Raw genomic sequence first — 27,761 nt, 5'->3', positions numbered from 1 at the left:
TCTTCAATTTCTCATTCTTCTTCTTAAGCTTCTTTATCTTCTGTTCTAAATTTTTCAGCTGCTCATGCTCTGACTTCATTTCATCTTCAAACTCGAAATAATGGCAGTCATTATGTTTCAAGTTTAGACAAAAACAACTTAGCTATGTGTTTGCATAACAACCGATTCTAAAATTAACAATCAAATTAACTTACCGGCCAAAAAGAACAACCGTAAAAATTTCTACCCGTATTAACTCCCTTCTTCACCGTTCTCAAAACCGCTGCAACATTGTGTTTGCAAAATACATTATTCGGGAGACTTGAACAACTTGAGTTTAGTGAAGAACTTTGTGTCTTCATTAATTAACAACTACAAAGAAATATGGAACAAATAATACGAAATAGAAAATCAAGGAAAAAAGGGAAAAAAGAAGAAGATGAAGAACAATGGAGGAAAAAGAAGAAGATGAAGAAAAATGGAGGAAAAGGAAAAAGTTGAAGAAAAAGAACAAGATGGAGGCAGGTACGTTTCAGGAAGATTAAAAACAAAAAATTGGGACCACATCAAGTGACCTAATAGGATACCTGTTACAACAGGTCAAAAATTGTCCAAGTTCAATAGAAGTTAAATGATGCGCTAAGTCGGTTTTTTCTCAGTTAAACTTAAGCATGGATTAATATGAGAAGGATACGTATACGTTGGAATATTCCCGTTAATCTATGATTCTATGGGACTTCTTCACCAAAGGATCGGCCTCCAAGCTCCAGCTCAAACGAACCGAACTGAATTGAATGAGGTGAAGTTTAAAATGAACTAAACTGAATTTCATAGAACTGGGCCGAGTACGAGTACATTTTTCTTTTTGATAATGACATTGATGATGATTATTCTATTGTAGGAGAATAATCTATTTCCTTATCAGAGTAAAAAGGATTTTTTTTTTTTGACAAATCAAATAATCAATAACTATCTATCTATATATATTATTAAAGGCTTTTTTCGAGCGATTATAGAGAGTCCAATTTTCGTGAATTACTCTCAAAAAATTAATCATTTTTAATGATAGCCTTTACTGTTCTAGAGAAACTAATATGTACCGCTCATTTTTTTTTCACTGATACGCGGCACACATCTAAAGTGGTACTGGACCATCCAGTTCCCGTAACATACTGGAGAGGATCCGCGCGCAATTTCAGATTCTCTCCAGTTCCCTCCAGTACCTTGCTATAATGTTGCCACATGTTAGCTTGTAAACATGAGGCTTAGATTTACTCCTTGCAAATACAAGAAAAGTGATTAAAGCTAACCCCACTTGTTAGTTTTTGGCGGGAATACTAAACCATTTTAGGAGTAAAGCTATCAATAATTTACCTTATTTTCAATAAAAAAAGTTCAATACAAATAATTTACTCATTTTCTACTAGAAAGTTCAATACAAATAATTTGCTCATTTATACAAGGCGACAATTTATCAAGCTCTTTAAGGTACATTCTTAATCTCTTTCTCTTCATCATCCCGATCTCAATTCTTGTTGTTTCACCTTCTTGTTTGTATGCGAGCATCTTATCTGAGATACAAATAATTTTACATGCTTCATGAACCTGCATATTGTCGTAAAACAAAATCTCATCACTTTTAATTTTTCTAAATGAAAAGTACAATGTTGTTACTTAGAAGAGATACTCTCACATACTTCTTATGACAACTTATATTTTGTTAGTTTATGTCCAAATGGACACTACACCAGTCCCAGATATATCAAACTGGATAAATACAATCCATGATCAATCGCTGACTCATGGCGAAGAAATTCCTGCCGACAATACTCCAATAATAGCCATGCAATTCAAGAGTGAAAAAGATGCATATGACTTTTACAATGAATATGCAAGGAGAATAGGCTTCGGTATTCATAGAGAGTATCGAAATTTAAGCAAAAAAGATGGAATTTTGACTTCAAGAAGGTTTTCTTGTCACAAAAAAGGTGAACGTGGTGTCGATAAAAGAGACTACTTAACGAAAGATGGTAGGGCTGAAACAAGAACAGGATGCCAAGCACATATGTCTATTTCTCTTGATCGGGAAGTGGGCAAGTAAAATGTGTTTGATTTTGTTGCTGAACATAACTGATGCGTGTCAATTATATGATGTTTTACACCCTATTTTACACGCATTTCAGAGCTCATTTATGTAGTTTAAGGCTACTTTTTGCCCCATTTCGTCTACTTTCGTATTTTTATGTAATATTGCAGATTTATGCGGAAATGAGTAGATATTGAGCTAAATCCGTCCCCGAGTATCCTGCATTGCATTTGATGTGAAGTATTTACTCAAGGAACGAGCTTGGTGCGCATTTCGAGGCCCGAAAGACAGATCCACGAGAAGTTAGAAGTCAAGTATCAGCTACTTCAGTCGATCGACCACTGCCCTTAGTCGATCGACCAACCCACGAGTTCCAGTAGCTACTGTTCAGTGAAGAGCAGTCGATCGACTGCCTTGTGTGGTCGATCGACCAAGCCGCTAGTTCTTACGTGAGTATAAAGATCTAGAAGTTAGAAGCCCATGATATGTTAGGTTTTGGAATAAGAACTACGTGGTATTCTTATATAACGTAGCTTTAGCATTCAGAATAGGAATTCAGTTTTTTCATCAAGCTTTAAATTAGTTTTAGTTCTATTTTCATAATTAGGGTTCGAGATTATTGTTCTTCCATTAATAAAGTTCTTTTCACTTTCGGTCTTGGATCTTTCTCTGCAATTATTTTCCGGTATTCTTCTGTTCAGTTTCGTTGTTTATATTATTCGTAGTATAGGAATTGCTAGAATAGTCTCCCGAAAGCCAAGTTATCGTTTTATGTTAATTGTTTATTTCGTCCTTTTAATCATGGATTCTTCTGTTTTATTAGCCAATTTTATTGTTGTTTTTATCGTAGACATGAGTAGCTAAATACCTTGTGCTAGGATGTAGGGGAACTGTAGATTAGGCGGCAGTAGAATGATATGACCTGAGTCACGCCACGGTCGATCGACCGCATACCCTGGTCGATCGACTGGCCACGTGAGGTTTTGCTTCATTGTAGTTAATTTAAATTCTATATTTGACGAATCGAGTGCACGCGACTTGTTGAATGCTTAGTAATTGACTGACCCATTAGATCGAAAGATAGGGAAGGTTGTTACACTACCAATTAAAATGACTAAACTATGCTAAGATCGAAAGATAGGTAAAGTTTAGATTATAAGTCACTTTTCAGGACGAGAGTCAGTACTAATGATATTAGGGACCCGTAGCGAGATCGAAAGACGCTACTTGTTGAGAGTGGACCGAGAGGACCTCTTGTTTTCCCGCCTCATGTGTTTATTTCAGACCTACTTAGTATGCTGCTGCCGAAACTACAGTGAACCGACCATCTTAGTACCCCTTTTAAATTTGATTTTATACATTTCTTTAGTTTATTGCTCATTAGTTATAGACCAATTCAACCAACCCTCACATAATCGTTACCTTAGACTGAAATTAGACAACTAATAATTACATCTGCCTCTCTGTGGTTCGACCCTGCTACCGCTATCTATAGTTGTAGTTAGGAATTATAAATTTTATTTTTGGTGCACACAACGACGGGCATCAAATTTTGGCGCCGTTGCCGGGGAGGCAATTGTTCTAATTTTTAGTTGTTTTATTTTAGTCTGTTTCTTAGTTTAAGGGACATTCGTTTTTTAAACTATTCTCATATTCTTTTTGTAGTTTCTTCTTATGCGCAGGTCACAGGGTGGTGAATTACTACCGTTCAATCCCGAGATTGAGAAGACTTTGCGTGAGTTGAGACGATCATCTAGAGTATTGCCGACAGAGGAAGAGCTGAGTACTCTGTCTAGTTACTACGAGAATGAGCTATTTGAGGAGGATCCACATTCATCTCCCGTTTCCACTTCTTCAGCTGAGACCGTCACATCTCCAGCTTTTCCAGTCATGGCTGAAGAAGCGAGTATAGCCAGCCACTCTGAGCCGACAGCTGCGAATCTTTACAAAGGATTCGCATTACCAGGGGAAGACCGAAAATTCGAGCCGAAGCCTTCGTACATTAACTTGGTTGAAAGAAACCAATTCGGGGGAGCTGCAAATGAGGATGCAGCTAAGCACATGGAGACATTCATCGATTATTGATGTTCCATACCCCCACCAACTGGTGTGACCCAAGACCAGGTGAAGGAGACTATGTTTATCTTCTCTCTTTGAGATGCTGCAAGGGAGTGGTACAGAGACCTGGATCGAGCTGCTAATGGGATCACGGACTGGAATTCCTTGGCCTTGGCATTCTACAAGAAATATTTCTCTGCCTCGAAGACTAATGCCATTAGAGCTCAGATCACGAGCTTTAAACAGGGTCCGAATGAGAACTTTCATGAGGCGTGGGTCCGTTTCAAGAAGCTGGTGCGAACCATTCCGCACCATGGGTTTGAGAAGTGGAGCCTATGCAATCAGTTCTATAATGGGCTCTATGACGATCAGAGAGCTATCCTGGATGCTGCAGCTAGTGGTAGGTTCCAGGAGAATGTTGGAGAGACTAAGGGGTGGAAGATAATCAATGACTTGACCACCCATAAAGCTGAATATGGGAATTCCAGGGGAAATCAAAGAAGAAGTGCTGAATCTCCTTCTGTAGCTGCACTAGAGGCTCTCACGGCGAGATTTGATAAGTATGAGTTGGGAGGAGCCTCAAAAGGAGGGATCTACCATGTGAATGCTGTTTCAGATGGTCCTTTCGTCTGCAAAAGATGTGGAGCTGAGGGACATGTTTCAGACAACTGTCCTAACCCCTTTGAGTCTTGTGCTGTCTTTCAACATTATAGGCAGACAAACACGTATTATGAGCCGAATACCCATCCTAACTTGAGGTGGAGTAGCCAAAATGTCTTGAATCCGATTCAACCTCCACAGCAGCAGCAGCAGCAGAATTATGTGCCCCCTCATAAGCAACAACAGTTCCAAAAGCCTCCTTATGTTCCTCAGCAGCAGCAGCAATCTCAAGACTCTGAATTTGCCGAACTGAAAAATTTGTTGCTGAAAGAGTCTCAAGTTAGAGAGGCCGGGATGAAAATGTTGGAAAGCCAAATTGCTCAATTGGCTAGCAAGAATACAACTCGAGCTCCGGGACATTTACCGACGCAGACAGATCAAAAGGAGACCCTTAATGCCATTACTATGAGGAGTGGGTCTACTCTTGATGAGCCCGCTATGGTCGAGAACATTGCTGTAAAAGATGAGGCGGAACCGAGTCCGAAGAAAGCTGGAACGAACAGTGGAAAGAAAAAGACAATTGCCAGGTATGTCAGTCGATCGACTGACATACCCAGTCGATCGACCAGTCCGCGACAAACAGTAGTTTCTGGTCCTGTAGAAGTCAGTCGATCGACTGACAGCGCTGCTGAAGGTGATTCTTTTCGTCCTCCAATGCCTGACAACTTGAGGAATCACTTGTTTCGGGGTACGACAGCTCCGAAAATATTGGGGCAAGACCCAAATGCTGATGGGTTAGTTCCGGTTCCAAAGTACGACCTGATGACGGTTAATGGTTCATTTCTGAGACGGTCTGAAGAGGGTTCGAGCTTTAAAAAGAGAAGGTGGTGGATTTTCAGCCTAAGTCCACTGACGCCGGCATGAGAGATTTAGAGGAGAGGGCTAAGTTGCTTCTTTCAGCCCCTTATCCGGAGAGATTAGTGCCGACGAAGGAACATGGCATTTAATAAATTTGAAAATGTTGTTCGTAGCTTAAACGTACAAGTTCCTTTTCTTGAATTAGTTAATCAAGTGCCTGCTTACATGAAATTTATGAAGCAATTATTGTCTAAGAAGAAGTCACTTGAAACTGTGCATACTGTCACACTAACTGAGGAGTCATGCTCTTATTTGACCCAAACTGCACCTAATAAGCTAGAAGACCCAGGTAGTTTTTCTGTTCCGTGCAACATCGGTACTTTCTCAATTGAGAAAACCTTATGTGACCTAGGAGTTAGCATTAGTGTTATGCCTTTGAGTCTTGCTAGGAAGCTGAAGTTGAATAGGTTTGCAGTTACCAACATGACCGTACTGATGGCTGATCGTTCTGCGCTCCAGCCTATAGGAGTCTTAGAGGATATTCCCGTGCAAATAGGGAAGTTTTTCTTCCTTGTTGACTTTGTTGTGCTAGATATGCCCGAAGATGCCCACATACCTATCATACTAGGTAGACCATTTCTGCACACTGCTGTTGCAGTTATTGATGTTGGTTCGGGTGCTTTGACCTTTAAGGTAGGAAAGCATTCTATTGTCTTTGCCTAGACAGTTAGGAAGAAAGACCCCATGTGGCCAATAACTTGCAATACGGTTTCTGAAAAGAAATCTTATTTTATACTTCCTGATATGCCTATTCCTGTTGTGACACCTCCGCCCCAGACTGGGAGCAATTTGGAGGAAGATTCTTCTGTTTTGAATATTGCAGGAGCTGGTTTGGGGAAGGAAGAGTCGCATGTTGCTCCAGCTGCGAAGGAGCCAATCGTTCAAAGAGGTGGTCTAGGATGTCTTAGCTATGGCACTGATAAGGAGCTTGAGGATGAGCCAGTTAAAGTAAGGGAATCCGATTTGGATTCTGATGAGTCAGAAGAGGTCATTGAGTGGGAAGATGTCCGACATGTTGATCCATTGAGTTCTGCGGATGTTGGAGCTAAGAAGAGTGCAGCTAAGAAGATGAGCATTGTTGAGGCTACCTCTTGTAGCCAGAAGCCGACCAAGTGGGCCATTCCGTGGCCATTCTTGATCAACTATTAGTTGATCACATGCTTTTTCAAACTTTCATTTTATTGCTTTTTAAGACTATTTACCGTTTTTTGTGTGTGCGAAACTTCGCTCTTTTAAGTTTGTTTAGGATTTTTAGACCTTTAGAATTTACATTTGGGTTTTGCGCAATTTTGGGCGCGTTATTATGTGTGTTTGCAGGTCTATAGACCTTGATAGCTCAAGTTATCGAGCTAATTCGAAGAAATCAGAAAGTTACAGCAGTATTTCCAGTCGATCGACCGCCTACCCTGGTCGATCGACTGAGGTGCGACTTCCAGGAGCTTCTGTTCCTGTTCATTCCGGTCGATCGACTGCCTGCTATGGTCGATCGACCGTTGTCGCTGCTGTACCTATTCACGACTTTTCCCCTGCTGTGTTTGGTCGTTTTGCGGAATTGAGGGAGTCTTCTTTCCTCTTTATTTTCCGACATAATTATGTTTTCTTCCGTTTTTTAATTTTTGCACATAATTACCGCTTTCACATTGCTTTCTCGGTTTTATGCGTGGTATTGTTGTCTTTTCAGGTACCTATTGGTAGCACTGCTGGCTACTGAAACCTCCTAGCTCACGCTGGTTTGGGGAGGTTTCCTTTTTGCTGCGCTTAAAGTCTTGTGAGTTCCGAGTCCTTACTTCATGTTTTGTTTAGTTAATTTCACGCAAATTCCCGTTTCCTTTTTTCTTCATTACATGATTTTGCACAATGGGGACATTGTGCGATTTGGTTTGGGGAAGGGTTTTGCGTCGCATTTCATTTGCTTGCATTCACGTTTACATTTTGTCTTGCATTGTTTTTTTCATTTCCTATATATATATCAGAAAATTCAAAAAAATTGAAAAATTTCAAAAAAATTCAAAAAATGCACGTTTATTTTAGCATATAGGTCGAGTCGGAACGGTAGTATTTCAATGATGACATTGCATTTTCAGCTGTTTATGCCTAAGCCTTGCAAATTGACATGTTATTAGTAGAATCACATATGCATATCTACGAGTTTTCGTTAATATCTTGCTGAACTTGAAACTTGACTTAGATTTTTGGCAAACTAAATCATTTTCTGAGGTTTAGAGCTTATAACTGGTGTCACCTATGACCAGTTTATCTAGGATTGTGAGTAGTACCCCTTATGAGACATGTTACATAAATGTGCATAAATATGAACTTAATCTGCTTAATACCTGTATGCATTCGGTTTGTGGTTTGTTGACACATGTGGAAGAGGTTTCCTTTGTTCAATTTTACCCATAAGCTCCACACTGCCGAAAACAGCCTTTTTGTCCCAATACTACATCCTACATTTAGCCTGCCCTTGTCAAGCTAGTAGTTTACGTTCTTGGGGTTGTTACTTTGTTTTTGGTGGCATATGCTCATTTTGAGATGAAGTTGGGAAGATGGAAAAAGGAAAGAAAAAAAAAGAAAAATGATTCGAAAAAGAAAGAAAAAAAGAGTGTTTAACTGTAGATGCGGTCGATCGACTGCGCGTCTTGGTCGATCGACCGCTGCCCGAAAAAGAAATCAATTCGCATAATTCAAAGTCTTTATTATATGGCTATTTTTGCTCCCATGTTGCATTTATATCTTATGGAGAGTTGATTGATTAATTATTATGGAGATTGCGAGATTTGTGCTTGCTATAGCACCGTTTATTGTTGAAGATTTTGAGCAAGAAGTTGGATATTGTCATATGGTTTTGTTACGGTACTAGCTTGATCACATGTACCTCCACATTCCCATAAATGTTTTGCCTTCTTCTTACCCATACCTCACATATCCATATTTACCTCGGCATGTGTCATGGTCATTTGTTTGGTTGGAATGCATATGTACGGTTGTAGAGATCATTTTCATATTATATTGCAGGCATGTTCTTATAGGTCGTAGTTAGGTGAGAGTCACTACAAAGTAAATTCTTTCTATCTTTTACATATACTCACCTGTATTTATTGAGTGATTTGAGCGACCCGTGATAGTCCATATTGATAAGTCTCTATCGTTGACGGTTCAGCAGTTTTTGACGACTACATAACTCGTTTGCATGATTCACATTGCTAATTGATTGTTAGTTGCATTAAATTGGTTTAGGCTATTCGGTGTGCATTTCGCTCTGAGATTGAACTCGTTCCATTAGGTTTTTAGGATCGAGTCTAGTTTTTGCTTGGGGACAAGCAAGGGTTTGGTTTGGGGAAGTTTGATGCGTGTCATTTATATGATGTTTTACACCCTATTTTACACGCATTTCAGAGCTCATTTATGTAGTTTAAGGCTACTTTTTGCCCCATTTCGTCTACTTTCGTATTTTTATGTAATATTGCAGATTTATGCGGAAATGAGTAGATATTGAGCTAAATCCGTCCCCGAGTATCCTGCATTGCATTTGATGTGAAGTATTTACTCAAGGAACGAGCTTGGTGCGCATTTCGAGGCCCAAAAGACAGATCCACGAGAAGTTAGAAGTCAAGTATCAGCTACTTCAGTCGATCGACCACTGCCCTTAGTCGATCGACCAACCCAAGAGTTCCAGTAGCTACTGTTCAGTGAAGAGCAGTCGATCGACTGCCGTGTGTGGTCGATCGACCAAGCCGCTAGTTCTGACGTGAGTATAAAGATCTAGAAGTTAGAAGCCCATGATATGTTAGGTTTTGGAATAAGAACTACGTGGTATTCTTATATAACGTAGCTTTAGCATTCAGAATAGGAATTCAGTTTTTTCATCAAGCTTTAAATTAGTTTTAGTTCTATTTTCATAATTAGGGTTCGAGATTATTGTTCTTCCATTAATAAAGTTTTTTTCACTTTCGGTCATGGATCTTTCTCTGCAATTATTTTCCGGTATTCTTCTGTTCAGTTTCGTTGTTTATATTATTCGTAGTATAGGAATTGCTAGAATAGTCTCCCGAAAGCCAAGTTATCGTTTTATGTTAATTGTTTATTTCGTCGTTTTAATCATGAATTCTTCTGTTTTATTAGCCAATTTTATTGTTGTTTTTATCGTAGACATGAGTAACTAAATACCTTGTGCTAGGATGTAGGGGAACTGTAGATTAGGCGGCAGTAGAATGATATGACCTGAGTCACGCCACGGTCGATCGACCGCATACCCTGGTCGATCGACTGGCCACGTGAGGTTTTGCTTCGTTTTAATTAATTTAAATTCTATATTTGACGAATCGAGTGCACGCGACTAGTTGAATGCTTAGTAATTGACTGGCCCATTAGATCGAAAGATAGGGAAGGTTGTTAGACTACCAATTAAAATGACTAAACTATGCTAAGATCGAAAGATAGGTAAAGTTTAGATTATAAGTCACTTTTCAGGACGAGAGTCAGTTCTAGTGATATTAGGGACCCGTAGCGATATCGAAAGATGCTACTTGTTGAGAGTGGACCGAGAGGACCTCTTGTTTTCCCGCCTCATGTGTTTATTTCAGACCTACTTAGTATGCTGCTGCCGAAACTACAGTGAACCGACCATCTTAGTACCCCTTTTAAATTTGATTTTATACATTTCTTTAGTTTATTGCTCATTAGTTATAGACTAATTCAACCAACCCCCACATATTTGTTACCTTAGACTGAAATTAGACAACTAATAATTACATCTGCCTCTCTGTGGTTCGACCCTGCTACCGCTATCTATAGTTGTAGTTAGGAATTATAAATTTTATTTTTGGTGCACACAACGACGGGCATCAATAACCATCCTCTCCAGCCGGCAAGTTACGTTCACATGTATTGATGTCTATGAGAAGGAGGATGAATTTTTACGTGCTTGGGATGCTTTACTTGTGCAACATGGTTTACCCACTAAATCTTGGCTAGAGACTATTTTTGAAGTGAAGGAAAAGTGGGCATGGGCTTATGTTATCAGTGCATTTACACCAGGTATGCGATCAACCCAACTAAGCGAAAATCTGAATTCGCATTTGAAGAGTCATCTAAAGTCAGATTTAAACTTGGTTGAGTTTTTCACTCATTTTGAAAGGGTTGTCAATGCCAAGCGTTATAATGAATCAAAAGCAGAATATGATTCCATTCATAAGCTTCCAAGATTGAAAATGGAAAAAGCCCTAATGTTAATACAAGCGGGTAATCTTTACACGCCAAAAATATTTGAAGAGTTTCAAGAAGATTATGAAGAATTCTTAGGTGCTTACATACAAGATCACAAAGAAGACCAATTAATGCATATCTACACAGTTGCGAATATCAACAAGACTAAGGAGCAAATAGTGGTAAGCAATGCTTTGAAGCAGACTGTTTATTGTGATTGTCGCAAGTTTGAGACTCATGGAATTCTTTGTAGTCATGCTTTAAACGTGTTAGACATCATGAATATCAAATTGATCCCGGATCATTATATACTTAAGAGATGGACAAGAGACGCAAGACGTGGACTCAGACATGATGGGAATGAAAAACTTAAAGAAGTAGATATGACAACTCATTTTACCAGCCGTTACAGAGAGTTATGCCCTCGTATTGGAAGTTTGGTAAATCGAGCATGTGAATCCCATGAAACCTACACTTTTATGTCCAAGGTTTGTGAAGAGTCTATGAAAATTGTTGAACAAATGCTAGCTAAAAGACAGTGTGTGGGTGAAGAAGTAACAAAGACATGTCATGTATCAATATCAATGACGAATGAAGACCCTGGAAAAGCTTTAGATACGATTGATTATAGTAGCGCAAAGGGTATAAAGAAAAAGGAGTGCCCTTACAAAAAAAAAAGAAGTCGACCAAAGACTTTGTTAGAGAAAAGCAATCGAAAGGCTAACGTAAAACCCAAACAAAGGCGCAAAAATTCTATGATTTATTATCTGGACAGCTTTGTAGACTTCTGAACACAAAAGTAATAATTAAAGCTTCAAATTTACGAAGTTTAACCACAGTTGACGTACATTTATAGACATTAATCTTTTCATTATTTACGTTTAATATTTACAACCGTAAGTTTGACAGTTGTTTAATTTTTTATATGAGCAATTGCAGTAATACGATTATGTTGACAAATAATAAACCTAAGTCTAATCTTAGAGACAGAATGTACAAATTCAACAAACATAAAAGATCAAATAGCAAATTAAATAGAAAACAAAGTATGTCATGAGTCACAACCATGAAACATTGAAATGGTATTCATCCAGCCATATGCTTATTTAAAATCAACAAATACTATTGAATGTTAATAAGAAACAAGAAAGATCGGACCTTTGTAGGATTATACCAGACCACCGAATCAGGAACAATAGTAGATTCCATAAATTTCATCTTATCACCCATTTCACAGTTGTTGATGTTGTTGTTAAGCAATCCTACCAGCATCAAATAAACAACTCTATACAACAACACCATCCGATGAATTGAAGATTCATGATTTAGGTTTTTGCATGTCATTCCGATAATTAGATGAGAAGATGACAGCAAATACCAAATTAAGTTCAGTCACCCATAAAGATGAGACATGATTTGGGTAAAAGATAGATGTGGAATTAATCAGAATCGGAAAAGAGTAAATGTCAGACGGAGATTCGATATTTAGCGATTAAAAGTGGAATGGTAAAGGCACGGGATAATTGCGGAGGCGATTGGTGATGGTTGCACTGATAGTTCCGGTGTTCGATCGCGGTAAGTGGCTGTTGGTGCGCGGTTCGGCAGATGGGGGACAAAGATGAGTTCTGGGGGTGATGAGTATGAATTATGATACATATCAAGAATAAAAAGGGTGAATTGAAACAATTAAGATGAGTATTTTAACTTTGATTTACTTCTAAAGTGAAAAACATTTACCTAAGCAACAGGCAAAAATACTTAATTAAGTCGGTCTAATGAAATTTATCGTGAAACTTTTACATATTTTTTGTTATTTTTTCTTGCAGCAATTAAATGAACAAAAGAATATGTATCACATCGTTACTACTCCGTATAGTTCAACTGCTACAAGATTAACTGTTTTTTATAAAACTCTTGCTCACTCCTTAATTTTTGTTAGAATTACACACATGAAAAAAGACATGCCGACCAAGTACATTTAAGCACTTAAAAAAATGGTCTATTAAATTAATGAGATTATGACACGACGTAACAAAAATAATTGCTCAAATTGCCGTATGGAAAGATAAAGAGAAATGTATATGCTTTTACCCAAATTTCATGAGAGTATACATACGGTTCGAGTGTTTCCATTCTTACAAATGCAACAAACAATAGGCCCGTGCATCGCACGGGCATTAAATCTAGTATATATATATATAAAAGAGGCTTTTTTCAAGCCGTAGTTACTGTGTAAGACGGTCCCATAATGAAAAACATAACCTATTTGTGTAAAACCGTCTTATAATATAATTTGTGTAAAAGGGCGGCCATCGTGTAGGATCTAAAAATAAAACTCAATCTTTTTCGTAATTTACTATATCTCTTATTTTATTAGCTAAAAATAATTATCTTTAGCTGAGTTTATAATTAAAAATAAAATCGTGTTTAAAAAAAGTTGGAGTCTCTAGAATTGCCTGAAAAAAGCCTCTTTTAGTATATACTAAACTAGATTTAATGCCCGTGCAATGCACGTGCCTATATGTAATCTTCTATAGTGTGTGCATTTATATAATGACGCTTTTATATTACAAACAATTTTTGTATCAATCAACCCTAACTCAACCTTAACTCTAATAGTATGAAATAAACACGTGAATATAAGTTAACCGTAAATCAGTAAATCTAGAGTTCATCATGGTGTTTTCTGGTTTTCTTTATATTAATAAAAGCTCTCAGTATCTTTTGTATGTTTTTATAGTCTAAATTAACATCTTTAACTTATAGAAGTTGTCGCTTCGATCAAAACATGTAAAGATCAATTACTGTTATGTTCAATCTTGTATATAACAGTTGTAACTAAAAAATGTTTGTAGTTTAATTTGTACTCCCTCCCATCCACTCTTTTTTTCCTCCTTGAAGTGGGCACGGGGATTAAGGGTGGGCAGTATAATATTGATAAAGATATGAATGAGGTTTGGTAATTGAAGAGAGTTATAAATAATTAGGATTAAATATTAATAAAGAAGATAAGTGGGGTTTGGTTATTGGAGAGAAGTTGGAATAATTAGAATTAAATATTAATAAATGATATGGTGAGGTTTGATGAGTGTAGAGAGGTAAGCGTATAATATTAATAAAAACTTTCTCAAAAAGGAAAGAGGAAGAAAAACTGAATAATCCGTTTTAGGAAATAGGGAAGAAAAGAGTGGATGGGAGGGAGTATGATCAAAACTATATGTGTTACTTCGTTTGTGTGGTGTTTAACTCATGATGAGACTAATAATGTCATGATGAATCATCATTAACTAATTACAAATCTATCAAATGCAGTATTTTATTATTTTTTATCTAATTTAGGGGATGGGGCATTGTTTTTTCTGATACAAAGGGAAGGTGACATTGTTTGGAGTTCCTAATGTATTATGTTTTCATTTTAAACTGCTTTATAATAGTTTTTAAGTTATATTATGTCCGTCTCGATTACTTGTTTACATATTTCACTTTGTGGTGTCTCTGTATATTAGAAATAAAGTCTCGTAAATCAACAATTACTATACGCAAAACTCAAATTTCCACTCGGTGGATAGGCAAAGTATCTAAACTCAAATTTTCACGTAAATTATTGCTCATACAACACTTATTTTCAGTTCATTTGGATATGATAAATTATTTTATCTATTTGTTTTAGTAGGATGTATAATAATTGTTGCACTACTACTATGTACTCCGTATATGATAATGCTGTTACATGGAGACTTCAAATATGAAACTTATCCATAGTTTGAAAAAGTTGGAGACCATGTTATTGCTCGAAAGTAGTTCAAAAAAATTAAACTCCAATAGAATAACTAATCAATCAGATTAAATTTTGATATCATTTTTCTTTGGGTGAATTGATAACTTATACCTACTATAAGTCAATTTTTCAAATCTTATACCTTGGATAATTTTCTTTCAAAACTTATACCAAAAATCTTCATTTTTTTTATACTCGATACCAAATCTCAAAAACAGACTTAATTTGATTGTTTTGCCCTTATTGTTTAAGCTACCATCCCTCTTTCCCCACACCATTAATCCTTACCTCCCTCTCTCACTCACCACATATACCCACCACCACCACCACCACCACAACGTGTCCCTCCTCTGCCAGCGCCACCACGGGTGTCGATCTGTCACCGCCGCAAATGCTACCCTCGGCCGACTGGCCCTTCTAGTGTCATCCAATTAAATACCCACAACCTCCAAGGTTTGTTGTTTTCGTTCCAATTCTTCCCTATATAGGGAACAAATGATCGGGACAGAGAGAGTAGGAAGTAACAATGACTTAGACTCCCATGCTTTTTGTGACCCTATCTTCCTTTCGAACGACGCTTCCCCTCTCTTCTATGGCAGTTACTAACCAATCCAATTCAATCAAGAACTACCCCCCAATCAAGTTCGTCCAACATTATCAAATGAAATTTTTTTTAGTGAACATTATCAAATGATCAGTGGTTATGGCAATCAATGCAATTCAATCAAGAAAACAATGAATCAAGTAAAAAAAAAGGTGCTGGTCGTGAGGGTATGTGGGTTTGAGATTTGGGGGTTATGGGTATTTAATTGGGTGACATTAGGAGAGCCAATCGGCCGATGGTAGCATTTGCGCCGGCGGCGACGGCGACAGCTCGACACTGGTGGTGGCGCTGGTAGAGGAGGGACAGGTCGTGGTGGTGGTGGGTATATGTTGTGGATAAGAGAGGGAGGTAAGGATCAATGTTGTGGGGAAAGAGAGATGATAGCTTAAATAATAAGGGCAAAACCGTCAATTTTAGTCTGTTTTTGAGATTTGGTATGGAGTATAAAAAAAATGAGGATTTTCGGTATATGTTTTGAAAGAAAATTATCCGAGGTATAAGATTTGAAAAATTGACTTATAGTAGGTATAAGTTATCAATTTACCCTCTTACTTTTAAACTAAAAATTTCTACCATGACTAAAAATAAATAAGAGATTGGTGTTAAATTCATTAATTTACATAAGTTTACATATTCATATATGAATTAGTTTATTTAGTCATAAAATAAATTCTAGATCTTATGCATGCAAACTAAAACAAGATAAGAGAAGAAATCGTCTATCTTACATTGGGATTTCGGATATTAGGGCACCAACAAGATCTCCTTCTTGTTAGTTCTTGAGCTTCCTTATAATGGATGAACAAAAGGTCCAAAATAGAACCTCTCCCAAAAGTATATACCCAAGAAAATCCCTTAATAACTAATATTATTATGATCTAGTAATAATATAAGTCTTGCTATAAAAATTGACACAAAAATATTTTGTATTTTATCTTGAATATTTCGGTCAAGAGAGGAGCTTTTGTGAGGTTTTTATTTCTCTAAAAATGTTTCATAAGATGTGTAGAGAAAATAATAATTTCTTACACTAGAAATTATATTTGAAGTGATGAATAAAAATGATGGAGGAAAAACTCTTGTTATTTCCTCTTGGAAAACCGGTGGTGAGGGAGAGGGTGCCCAATGCATGAGCTAGTTTTTCTACCTAAGAAATCATAGGTATGCAAGGCTAAGACTATGGGTAATCATTGTGTTTTCCACTTAAAATAATTAACACAATTTCAACCATAATCCCGTCCATTTTCGGCACATACATATAAAATGGGAGGTCCATTTTATTTTGTCATTTGTCAATTGTAACATATGTGACATGTTACTTGACATATTAAATTGTAATGTATTTTTAACATATTAAAAATCAACATACTCATAAAATATGCCATATACAAAATCGTCTAGTAATTCGTAATTACTTGTACCAAAACGGTTTATCAAATTATAAATTACAACGTCTTGTATTTATAATAAATTATTCATTTAATTTCAATTTCAATTGTTTCTTAAATAATAATTTTATCTAAGTAATAAAACAATTCGATTACTTAGACCGTATCTAATTTAATCGAATTATAATAAGACACGTTAATCTTACTCACAAATCATCCGTCAATTTTAAGCAATTTAATTAACTCGTATCGGCATACGATTAATTAAATAATCAATTAAGAGTATTTCCCTATAGGTATGACCTAAGGGGATCAACTGATCACCACCGTCGCACGACAGTAATGTCAAACTCTAGTCAGCCAATCATTACTGATATGTGTGGACCAATTGACTGTAAAATATTACATCCCACATGTATTCTTAAAATGAGATTTAAGCATGTGATCATCATGATCGACAGTTGTGATCGCATTATTGTCGGAGGACACATATTCCAACAATCTCCCACTTGTCCTCGACAAGTGTGCGTCACCAATTCTCTTGTCCTATTACTATCTCCCACTCAATGCAAGGTGTCTTTCAGGTCGTACTTGCAATTGATCATATCTAAAGTGGTATCCTCGATCTGGAGAATAACTGATTAACCGGAATTATCTACCATAGATGCCTTCCGAGCGTGGCCACGCATTTCCAGTTCATTACTCCTCAAGTGGCCCTGAGATATTATTATACCCTGACAAGGGGTGGACAATTCCTATCGCACTTATTCCCTTCGACTAGCCACAGCCATCATAACCCAAAATATGCCCATTTGACCCTATTTACGAAGGTCATAGTAACATAAATCAAAGTTAATCTGAAACTGTGCCACCTTAGGCGAACAGTCTTTAGTCAAAAGAATCAACTCATTAGAATACTATAGTAGCTCTCGCCACGACCAGGCTATATAAATTTGCCAGAACTCTATAAGCGGTCATTAGCCCGACAAAGTGTTCCTAACAGTCTGCCTATGTGATCGACTAGTCATCTCACATGACTCCATGGCACTTGAACTTATCATCAATCGCATCACACTCTAGTCACTTCGAGATGTCACCTCATGTAAGTGACTATGGGCGAATACAATGCTAATCCATGTTCACTTTAACGGGGTTCAATTGTCTCTACAACCCGTTTGGATGTAACAAAGTACAAGGTGAGTTAATAATAATTCAAACGACAAATGTCGACATCACATTCGGGTAGTCCATACCATATTACAACCTTGTGATGTATATTGTAAGTGTGTAAACACTAGTTACTCGCAACATGTGTTTAACATACCATGTGTCCATGTGTTCAAACTCCTGAATTGCATTTCCTTTATTTTCATGTTTGTCTTAGATAGCATGAATCTCACCAAGTACATATCTAGTTTCCCAAACTAGTTTTAGGTTCTTTACTTTGAAAGAACTTTCTTGTTGTTTATTACATAACAAACGAATTATGGTGGACGGCATAACTCACACTAGTCAAGTGTTCTTCCAACTCATAATGTACCAGGTATATGTTTTGTAGGATCTTGCAACAATTGTCAAGATGATTAGCCTAGCACTTCTCATAAGTCCTAGCAAATTTTGAAAATACTAGTTTTGATTAATTTCTTACTATAACCAAGTATCTTTTCAAACTTCTTATTTCTCTTTTTAGCTTAAATAGCTTAGGATTTTCATAAATCCTTACGCGTTTTCGAACTTCAATATGTGCAACTTCTTGTCACATAACAGAGTGTTCTGTCAAACACTAGAATAGCTCATTAGTTCTTCTCGAGAATTCATGACGATTCTTCTATGGCTTACCAATGACTCATCATGCTCTTAAGCATATGATTCATTATTGGACATGTGCATGATTATTCTAATGGCGGAAACATTAGTAATCTTTAGTCATGTGATCAACCATTCTTAGGTTCAATGAATGACCATGACTGCTTATGGTAATTCCATTTTCATCGATATGAATAACCTACGTTTCTCGTTGATTTGATGTGCATATCTCAATGCCTATCCAACATCCTATGATGTGATTGGATTCATCTTAGTCCATTTTCATCCAGAATTGAAAACTCAAATACTTCTTTGTGAAAGATAGTACTAACTCGTTATTCTCAGTAAGTAATGAGTTATAAATTTTACAAGATGATTGCTCCCACTAAATTTCATGTCTTCACATGATAATTTCAAACTCCCACTCAATTCCACATGTTTCGTAATTGATTACTCAATCGAAACATTTCAAGAATTGAAATACATTTTGCTTTGCCAAGTTATTAAGATTAAAACCATATATGTTCCCAACATATTCTTTCAAAATACCTATTTTGAAAAGGTTTCAATCTTAAACTAATGGAAAGAGATTTTAATCTCTAACTCATTCATTTTTATAATGATGCGTAGCAATGTCATTATTTAAAAATGAAATTCCATTTAATACACGTCCTTCTCAAAATACCCTTTTCGGAAGAAGGTTTAACCATTTCATTTTCAAAATGAGGTTAAGTAATGACACTAGCGTGGTTAACAATTAACTTAGCTTTTGTAGACATTGGCATATCTTTCTTTGCAACTTTTAATCATAAATCTCATTTATATTCAAGGATGCAACTTTGTTTTATTTAGGCTCTTAAGTAAATATCAATATTGAAACTCTTATTTATATGTAGGTCATAGACTAGCCAAATCTTTTGTTGAGACTTTTCTTTACTCATTTTCTATCTTCTTTAGTCATTTTCAATCAAAACTTTCTTTTGGTCTCCTCGTGTAGTTATCTTAAGAACATATTCTTTTGATTACTTCACTTGGTCTCTTTTGTCATGTAGATCTCATCTATTCGAGACCATAGATCTCATCTATTCATGTATACTATCTAATTTGGTATACAAATCATTCTTCCTTTCGTAGATCTCATTTACTCAAGCATACAAATTATTCTTTGAATTCTTTGTGTCTTCTTTTTTCTCCCACTCTATCTTTAGAATAAATACACTAGATATTCAAAGATAGCTTATGAGACACAAATAATGATTTTGAAGTAGAAGGAGGATTATCTCATAGATTGACTAATAAATTTTAGATTTGATGAGTGTACTGTTGGGGCTGGTGTCCTTTACAGTTAGTGCAAGGACTTATAAATCTCTAAAAGGATCAAAGGGTATACTTTTGTATCATAATCAGTTGGTCCAAGTTTATCGATAACGGTTGGCTTGCTAGATAAGTTTGACGTTATTGTCATACAGATGGCGGTGATCAACTGGTCCCTAAAAGTCACACCTATAGGATACGTTTGAGAGATGTGACGGTATGAAAATACAGTCATGTAGATGCCAAATTTGACTAACCAGTTAGTCTGAGTTATTTGACTAATAATTAGTCAAAATGTGATGTTGAGATATTTTATTTAATACGGATTAAATAATAATGGCTAAGGCGAATTAAGCAGTTAATTCGTAAATTGAATATAAGCGTTTTATATTTAATTAAATGTATATTGAATATAATTATAAAATATCGTCTTTGTCGGACATGTATTAATGTTTCAACTAATCCGTATTATTAGTTGATGCTTTAATAACCGATAACCGATGACGATTTATAACAAAACCGCGTCATATACATTTTAGCGATTTGCGAACCAGACCATGAGCTAAAACTAAAAGGAAGTGGAAGCCCACTTCCCAAGAGAGCCCATGGCCGGCCGGTTGAGAGAGAACAAAAGAGAGGTTCTCCTCTCTTTTGTAACCTAATTCATTTCTCACAAAATTTTAGGGTTTTGAGAAAAATTGCCTCTCAAAATTCGGATCTCTCATCCAACGAAAACTCACAAAACAATCCTCTCAATATTGCAAGACAATTAGAGGATTCTTTCTAGCACAAGGGCATTTCTAGGACGATCTTGGGTGCATCATTTAGGAGGAGATCTACTTTGATCTCTCATTGCCAATTTGCACTAGGACCGAAGGTTAATTCTTATCTTTATCGTTTCATTGTTGTTTTCGTTTATGACTATAAATCACGTATTAAATTTGCGTTATAATCCTTCAAATTATGGGTTTTATACGGATATTACCCTTCAAGTGGTATCAGAGCCAGGCCACGTAAATTTTTCTATGTGATTTTCATCAATCGAAATGGATCGATAAATTTTTTTTTGCTAGAAACCACACGGCCAAATTTTTTTTATGCACGGTTTTATTTTTTTTTGGCACGGCTGCCTTGTTTTTCGTGCCTTGTTTTCTTTTTGTTTTCGATTTTGATCTTTGCAGATTATTTTGTAATCGATATTCATTGTAATATGTTAAAGATCTATCAATTGCTATTTCATTTCTATACGGATTAGGTGATATCGCAATTGGTTTTTATCAAATCGATATTTTTTGCTTAAAAATGATAAAACCGTGTGGCTGTTTTTGTCACGGCCTGTTTTGGCTTTGGGAACCGTGTCCAGTTTACACGGTTGCATTGTCGATCTTTTGTTTTGTTTTGTTTTCGGTTTGTTCTTTGCGAATTGTTGTTTTAAACGATAATTACAACAATATGTGAAGATCATGTCAATTGTAATTTTGTTTTAATCCGGATTATGTTCAAATTGCAATTGAGTTTTGTCAAATCGATTCGGTATTGGATGTTTTGCTCTCGGTTAGAGCGTCTGATTTTTTTTTTTTTTCTTTCTTTTTGCTCATGGCAATGAGCATCTTTAATAAAAAAAAAAAAAAATTTTTGGTACTGTTCACGTAATCAGACGTGAAGAAAAAAAAAAAAAATTTCTGTTTTTTTTTTCGGCCAATTATTGCATAATACGGATTTATGCACTCGCTTGATAGTGAAACGGTTCACCCACGAACAATTTAGTTACTTTAAAACGATTTAAAGTAACGGATTATCATGAATTAAAATTAAGTTGATGAAGCGGTTTTGTCACATAATTTTAATTATCTTTGGTGGTTTGGATAATTTAACATAATTACGGAATTATGTCACGAATAAATTTAATTTAGTTGATGCATTTTATTTATCGTTTTAGATTATTTTGAATGCTTTTAATTACGTATTTATTTTATTTTGCAAACGGTTGTAACTTAGTGTGGCCTTAGTAGAACGTGTTACCGTAATGATGGAACACGGTCTTAGTTGTATTTTGAGATCTCGTATCTCCTTTTATTTCTTTTAATTACAGTTTTTATTTAGAATGTAAATAGGTTTATATTTTGTAAATTTTAATTGTAATTTTGAGAAGACTAAAGAAGGAGACCGGATGCTCACTCCCGCTACATGGACAAAGATGGAACATCAAGACAAGCTTTTCGGGTCCAACGGTGGATTCCAAAGTTGTATTATGTTCTTTTTACTAGGATAGGCCACACTAGGAATTTTATTTACGTATTGCATTCATTTATTTATTTTATCGTAACGATAGTATGCATCATTTTCCGCCTAAAACCAAACCACCTAATAATTGCATGAAAACTGACACATATAGAGGTCACGAGTTAGTTTTCTTTGACATTCTCATGTCACACGATTTAAGCCATCATCTAAATTAATTCATTCACGCAGTTGCTAGTTATTCGTTCACTTAAAATGAATTGAAACTTAGTTGATGGGACCTTCCTCGTATAAACAAAAATTGAGAACGGTCTTTATAGGTCAAACTCCAATGAATCCCTTCTTCGTCGGTAGGCATAATATGACCCCTTCTACGTCGGGTAAGTTGGAACCGATTGACTTATTTTATCTCAACACTATGGTCACTCGTACGATCCTGTGATCATGGTGGACTATAGATAGGATTTACGGAAATCTATCGACCAAGAGTTTTTACGGAAGAACTAGCTAAACAGTTGGCTTATCAATTTACGGAAATTGAGTCTTGGGATCACTTGTATTATTCTTGAGGGAGATCAATTATACAAGTGCAATGAGTCTACACGATTAAAATAAATTTTAATAGACTTAAATCACCTCGATGAGTTGCTTATTTCGTTTTGTGTTTTCTTTCTTTTCAAAGTGTAGATCACGTTCACTTAAAGCGCAAATAACAATATGGTGGTCACTTGAACGACCCAATGCCAAGTGCCACATTGGACCGTGAGTCCCGGCTTCGGATCTTCATGAATCGGATGAATCGTCAACTCGATCAAGAATGATGGATCAAACTTCGCGGATCGGGAGGCAAAGCATTACGGAATGCTTGCCGCCGACGGGAAGCTCAAATTTCTCGCTTGAGCCCATGCCGTCAAACCCAGGCCCCACTACCTGGAATTAACGAGATCGACAAGTATAACGATTTCGCCTTGGAAGCGGGTGCGATTAAAAACGTAATCATTTTTGCAATGGAACCCAATTTGCAGAAACGCTTCATAGCCCAAGGTGCAAACAAGATTTTCACCACGCTCACCAAGGAATTCTCGAAAGCACCGAGAATCGTGACCTATGAGCATACCACTCGCTTCTTTGATGCGAGACTCGAGAAGGGCCAACCGGTTAGCCCACACATTCTCAGCATGATTGAGAATGTCGAGAGACTGGAGACGCTTGATTGTAAAATCGGCGAGAACATCGTGATTGACCGCATGCTTCATTCACTCCACGATGGTTTTTCGCAATTTAGAGCGAATTACTATATGAATGATTTGAAGAAAAGTCCCCATGAACTGCACTCCCTTCTCGTATGCACCGAGAAGGACATGAAGTTCAGTGGGAGCATGAAACAGGATGTTCTCGTTGTGTCAAACAAGGGCAAGGGTAAGGGCAAAGTTCAGCCAGGCCTAGCAGTAGGCAAACCGAAGTTTAAGAAGTCGGGTTCAGGTAAGAGTGGGCCTGGTGAGTCGAGCACCTCATCAGGCGCGACAAAGAGCAAGAATGAAAACATGGAATGCCATCATTGCCACAAGACTGGGCATTGGAGGCGTACATGTCCTGTTTATCATGAGGACTTAAAGGCAGGTCGTGTTAAACCTGTTGGTATGTCTTCTTCTTCTACTTTTATTCATATGATTGAGATTAACCACACAAGTTACGGAACTTGGGTACTTGATACTGGTTGTGGTTCTCATCTGTGTAATCATGTGGGGGCTCGAAACATGGAACCCCTCGTAAAGGGTGAGGTGGACCTGCGTGTTGGGAATGGAGCACGAGTGGCTGCCGTCTCAAGGGGAACATACGTGATCCAGCTTCCTAGCGGATTTGAGTTATTTTTATATAACTGCTATTATGTACCCAGTCTTTCGAAAAACATTATTTCGGCCGCACTTGACAAACTTGGTTTTTCATTTGTAATAGAGAATAATACTTGCATTTTCTCTTTACACGATATGATTTATGGCAAGGCAGTCTCCATGAACGGAATTTATGTTTTAGATCAGACCACCGAAATATTACACGTAATGAATAAAAAGTTAAAGGTTGGTGACAAAGATCAAACGTATCTATGGCACTGCCGTATGGGACACATTAATGAGAAACGCGTAAAACAGCTCATAAAGAATGGAGCTATCTCGGCCTTTGATTTTCAATCATTTGGCACGTGTGAATCATGTCTCATCGGTAAGATGACTCGAATTTCCTTCAAAGGTGTTGGAATGCGCGCTGCTGACCTATTAGGACTCATACACACGGATGTATGTGGTCCTATGTCAATCACCGCACGAGAAGGCTATAGGTATTTCATCACTTTCACGGACGATTTAAGTAGATATGGCTATGTCTACTTAATGAAGCACAAAAGTGAATCCTTTGAGAAATTCAAGGAATACCAGAATAGGGTACAGAACCTATTGGGTAGAAAGATTAAAACACTGCGTTCGGATCGTGGTGGCGAGTATCTTTCTCACGAGTTTGATCAACACCTTAAAGACTGTGGGATTGCCCTACAGTTAACTCCACCTGGAACACCTCAATTGAATGGTGTGTCCGAACGGAGAAATCGAACATTACTTGATATGGTTCGATCCATGATGAGTCACACCGTGTTGCCTGACTCATTGTGGGGTTATGCTCTTCTGTCAGCTGCTCTAATACTTAACCGAAGTCCGTCTAAAGCTGTTGACAAGACTCCATATGAGCTATGGAAGGGAACGGTCCCTAACTTGTCCTTTATACGGGTTTGGGGCTGCGAGGCTTATGTCAAGTGGAGACACGAGGATAAGCTCGGCCCGCGATCGGTCAAGACATACTTTATATGTTATCCTAAAGGAACACTTGGTCATTACTTCTATTCGCCAACCGAACAACGTGTTTTTGTTGCGGCTAGTGCGACATTCTTGGAGAAGGAATTTCTCGAGAATGCAAAGAGTGATAGAACCTTCGACCTGTCGGAGATTCCAGAACCAAATACCGAGCAACCATTGGAGGAACCAATTCCTTCAATCCCGGCTGCGGTGAATATTCCTGAGGAACCTAGGAGGTCGGGAAGAGTCTCTATTCCTCCAGACAGATACATTGGTATGGTCGAGGAACATGACATAGATGACGTTCTACTCTTAACGAGTAGTGAACCCGCAACCTATAAAGGTGCCATGACTAGTTCCGACTCAAAGCTATGGCTTGAGGCCATGCAATCCGAGATGGACTCTATGTATGAGAATAACGTATGGGATCTTGTTGACTTACCTGCTAAGGTTCGTCCCCTTCAATGCAAATGGCTTTACAAGATAAAGCATTCGTTGGAAGGTCAACAAGATATCTATAAAGCACGACTAGTTGCTAAAGGTTTCACCCAAGTGCCAGGTTTGCACTACGATGAAATTTTCGCACCCGTAGTCATGCGGCGTTCCATTCGGATTATCTTAGCGATTGCCGCTTTTCATGACTATGAAATTTGGCAAATGGATGTGAAAACCGCCTTCTTAAACGGCTTTTTGGAGGAAGAGTTGTACATGGTACAACCCGAAGGTTTCATCGATCCAGAACATCCTAAGAAAGTGTGCAAGCTTAAGCGTTCCATTTATGGACTTAAGCAAGCATGTCGGAGTTGGAATCATCGCTTCGACCAAGTGATTAAAGAAAATGGATTTACTCGATCGGTCGAGGAACCATGTCTTTATATCAAGTCGAGTGGGAGCAAGATTGTCTTCCTAATATTGTATGTCGATGACATACTCCTGATTGGGAATGACATACCTCTCTTAACTTCGGTGAAAGTATGGTTGAAAAACCATTTCCAGATGAAAGATCTGGGAGAGGCACAAAGAATTCTAGGCATCCGTATCTATCGAGATAGATCACGACGCATGTTATCTCTCAGTCAGGAGTCTTACATAGACAAAGTCCTAGAGAGATTCAGCATGACTAACTCCAAGAAGGGGTTTCTTCCTATGGCTCCAGGAGTGCATTTGAGCAAGTCTCAGTCACCAGAGACACCGGAAGAGAAAGAGCGCATGACACGGATTCCTTATGCCTCGGCTATAGGATCAATCATGTATGCCATGATATGCACACGTCCGGACGTGGCATATGCATTGAGTATGACAAGTCGATTCCAACAAAGATCCAGGTGAATCACATTGGATGGTGTCAAGAACATTCTTAAGTACCTACGGAGGACTAAAGATTGGGCATTGACTTATGGAGGCGAACAAAAGCTATGCGAACCCGGTTCGCAGATGCTAGCTTCCAAACGGATCGTGATGACTCGAAATCTCAGTCTGGATTCGTTTTTACTCTTAATGGCGCTGCAGTCAGCTGGAAGAGTTCCAAACAAACTGTTACAACAGATTCTACGACTGAGTCCGAGTACTATGCCGCGTCTGAAGCTACAAAGGAAGCGATATGGATGCGTCAATTCTTACATGGACTATCTGTAGTGCCTAGTTCGAATGACCCGATCACCATCTATTGCGACAATAGAGGTGCCATCTTCCAAGCTAAGGAGCCAAAGTCTAGCAACAAGTCTAGACATGTACAACGGAAAGCTCATCTAATCCGAGATTACGTGGAGCAAAAGGAAGTAGTGATAGAAAAGATTGCTACAGATGATAACATAGCAGATCCTCTCACTAAACCATTACGACAAGATAAGCATGAAGGGCATGTTAATTCCATGGGAATTAAACGTGTTCCTAAGTTGTAGTACTCTTTTATGGATTAGATTCATTCTCTTTTGTACTCTATACGACATCATCGTTTTGATATTTTATATATTTTGTTTTTCATGTGGTTTTGTCCGACATTTTTGAACACCACAAAGTGAACTGAACAAACATTATATTTTATGGTCCTTAATTACCCACGTGAGCTGATAACTCAAGGTAATTATTTTGTGACGTTGGTTGATGGTGGGTTCAACGAGCCATAAGTCAACAGTTGATCGACCAATCACAGAGGCGATTTATACGGATATCTCGTAGGACACAATTGTGACATCAACGTGGAGTCCTAAATGTTTTACAACATTCGGTGCCCGGTCGTGGATAGGACCTCCATGGTGATCCTAAGAGTCGATTCTTTTGACTATCGACTGTCTCTAGAGACTAAGGCAGATTTTGGGTGACTTTGGTTTCTTTCTCACGGTCATCCGTAACAGGGGCCAAGTAGATTGTTTTCGGGTCATTTCATGCTGTGCTTAGATCGGAAGGAGTTCGAGTTGAAGGAAATATTCAGCCTTTATCGGGTACTCGATATTTCTCAGGGCCACTCGAGGAGTCAGAATCGAAATGCATGGCCATGCTCGAATACGTATTCGTTTTATCAGTTAAGTTACTCTCTAGTCGGGGAAACCACTCTTGATACAGATCGATTGTAAAATACGACCTTTGCGGATCCGGATCTGCAAATTGTTTTACATTGAGTGGGAGAAATTTTAAATGAATATGAGAATCGGTTATCGCACATACACTTGTACGGACAAGTGGGAGTTTGTTGGAGGTGGTGTCCTCCAGTTAGTGCGGATAACGTCATTGCACATACACTTGTACGGACAAGTGGGAGCTTGTTGGAGCTGGTGTCCTTTACAGTTAGTGCAAGGACTTATAAATCTCTAAAAGGATCAAAGGGTATACTTTTGTATCATAATCAGTTGGTCCAAGTTTATCGATAACGGTTGGCTTGCTAGATAAGTTTGACGTTATTGTCATACAGATGGCGGTGATCAACTGGTCCCTAAAAGTCACA

The 27,761-nt window shown here is 37.6% G+C and overlaps 1 protein-coding gene across 1 annotated transcript; it reads left to right on the top strand.

The window, feature by feature from the left end:
- The first annotated feature begins 1,714 nt into the window (after nucleotides 1-1,714).
- On the top strand, nucleotides 1,715-11,637 carry LOC141608156 (protein FAR-RED IMPAIRED RESPONSE 1-like). Its single transcript, XM_074427517.1, has 2 exons — nucleotides 1,715-2,076; nucleotides 10,506-11,637. The coding sequence occupies exons 1-2, from the start codon at nucleotides 1,715-1,717 to the stop codon at nucleotides 11,635-11,637; spliced, it is 1,494 nt and encodes a 497-aa protein (XP_074283618.1).
- The last annotated feature ends 16,124 nt before the right edge of the window (nucleotides 11,638-27,761 follow it).

Source organism: Silene latifolia, chromosome 10 (assembly GCF_048544455.1).
Source record: "Silene latifolia isolate original U9 population chromosome 10, ASM4854445v1, whole genome shotgun sequence".
Taxonomy (NCBI): Eukaryota; Viridiplantae; Streptophyta; class Magnoliopsida; order Caryophyllales; family Caryophyllaceae; genus Silene; species Silene latifolia.
The sequence above is the reverse complement of the archived record's forward strand: the minus strand, read 5'-3'. Positions and strand labels throughout refer to the sequence as shown.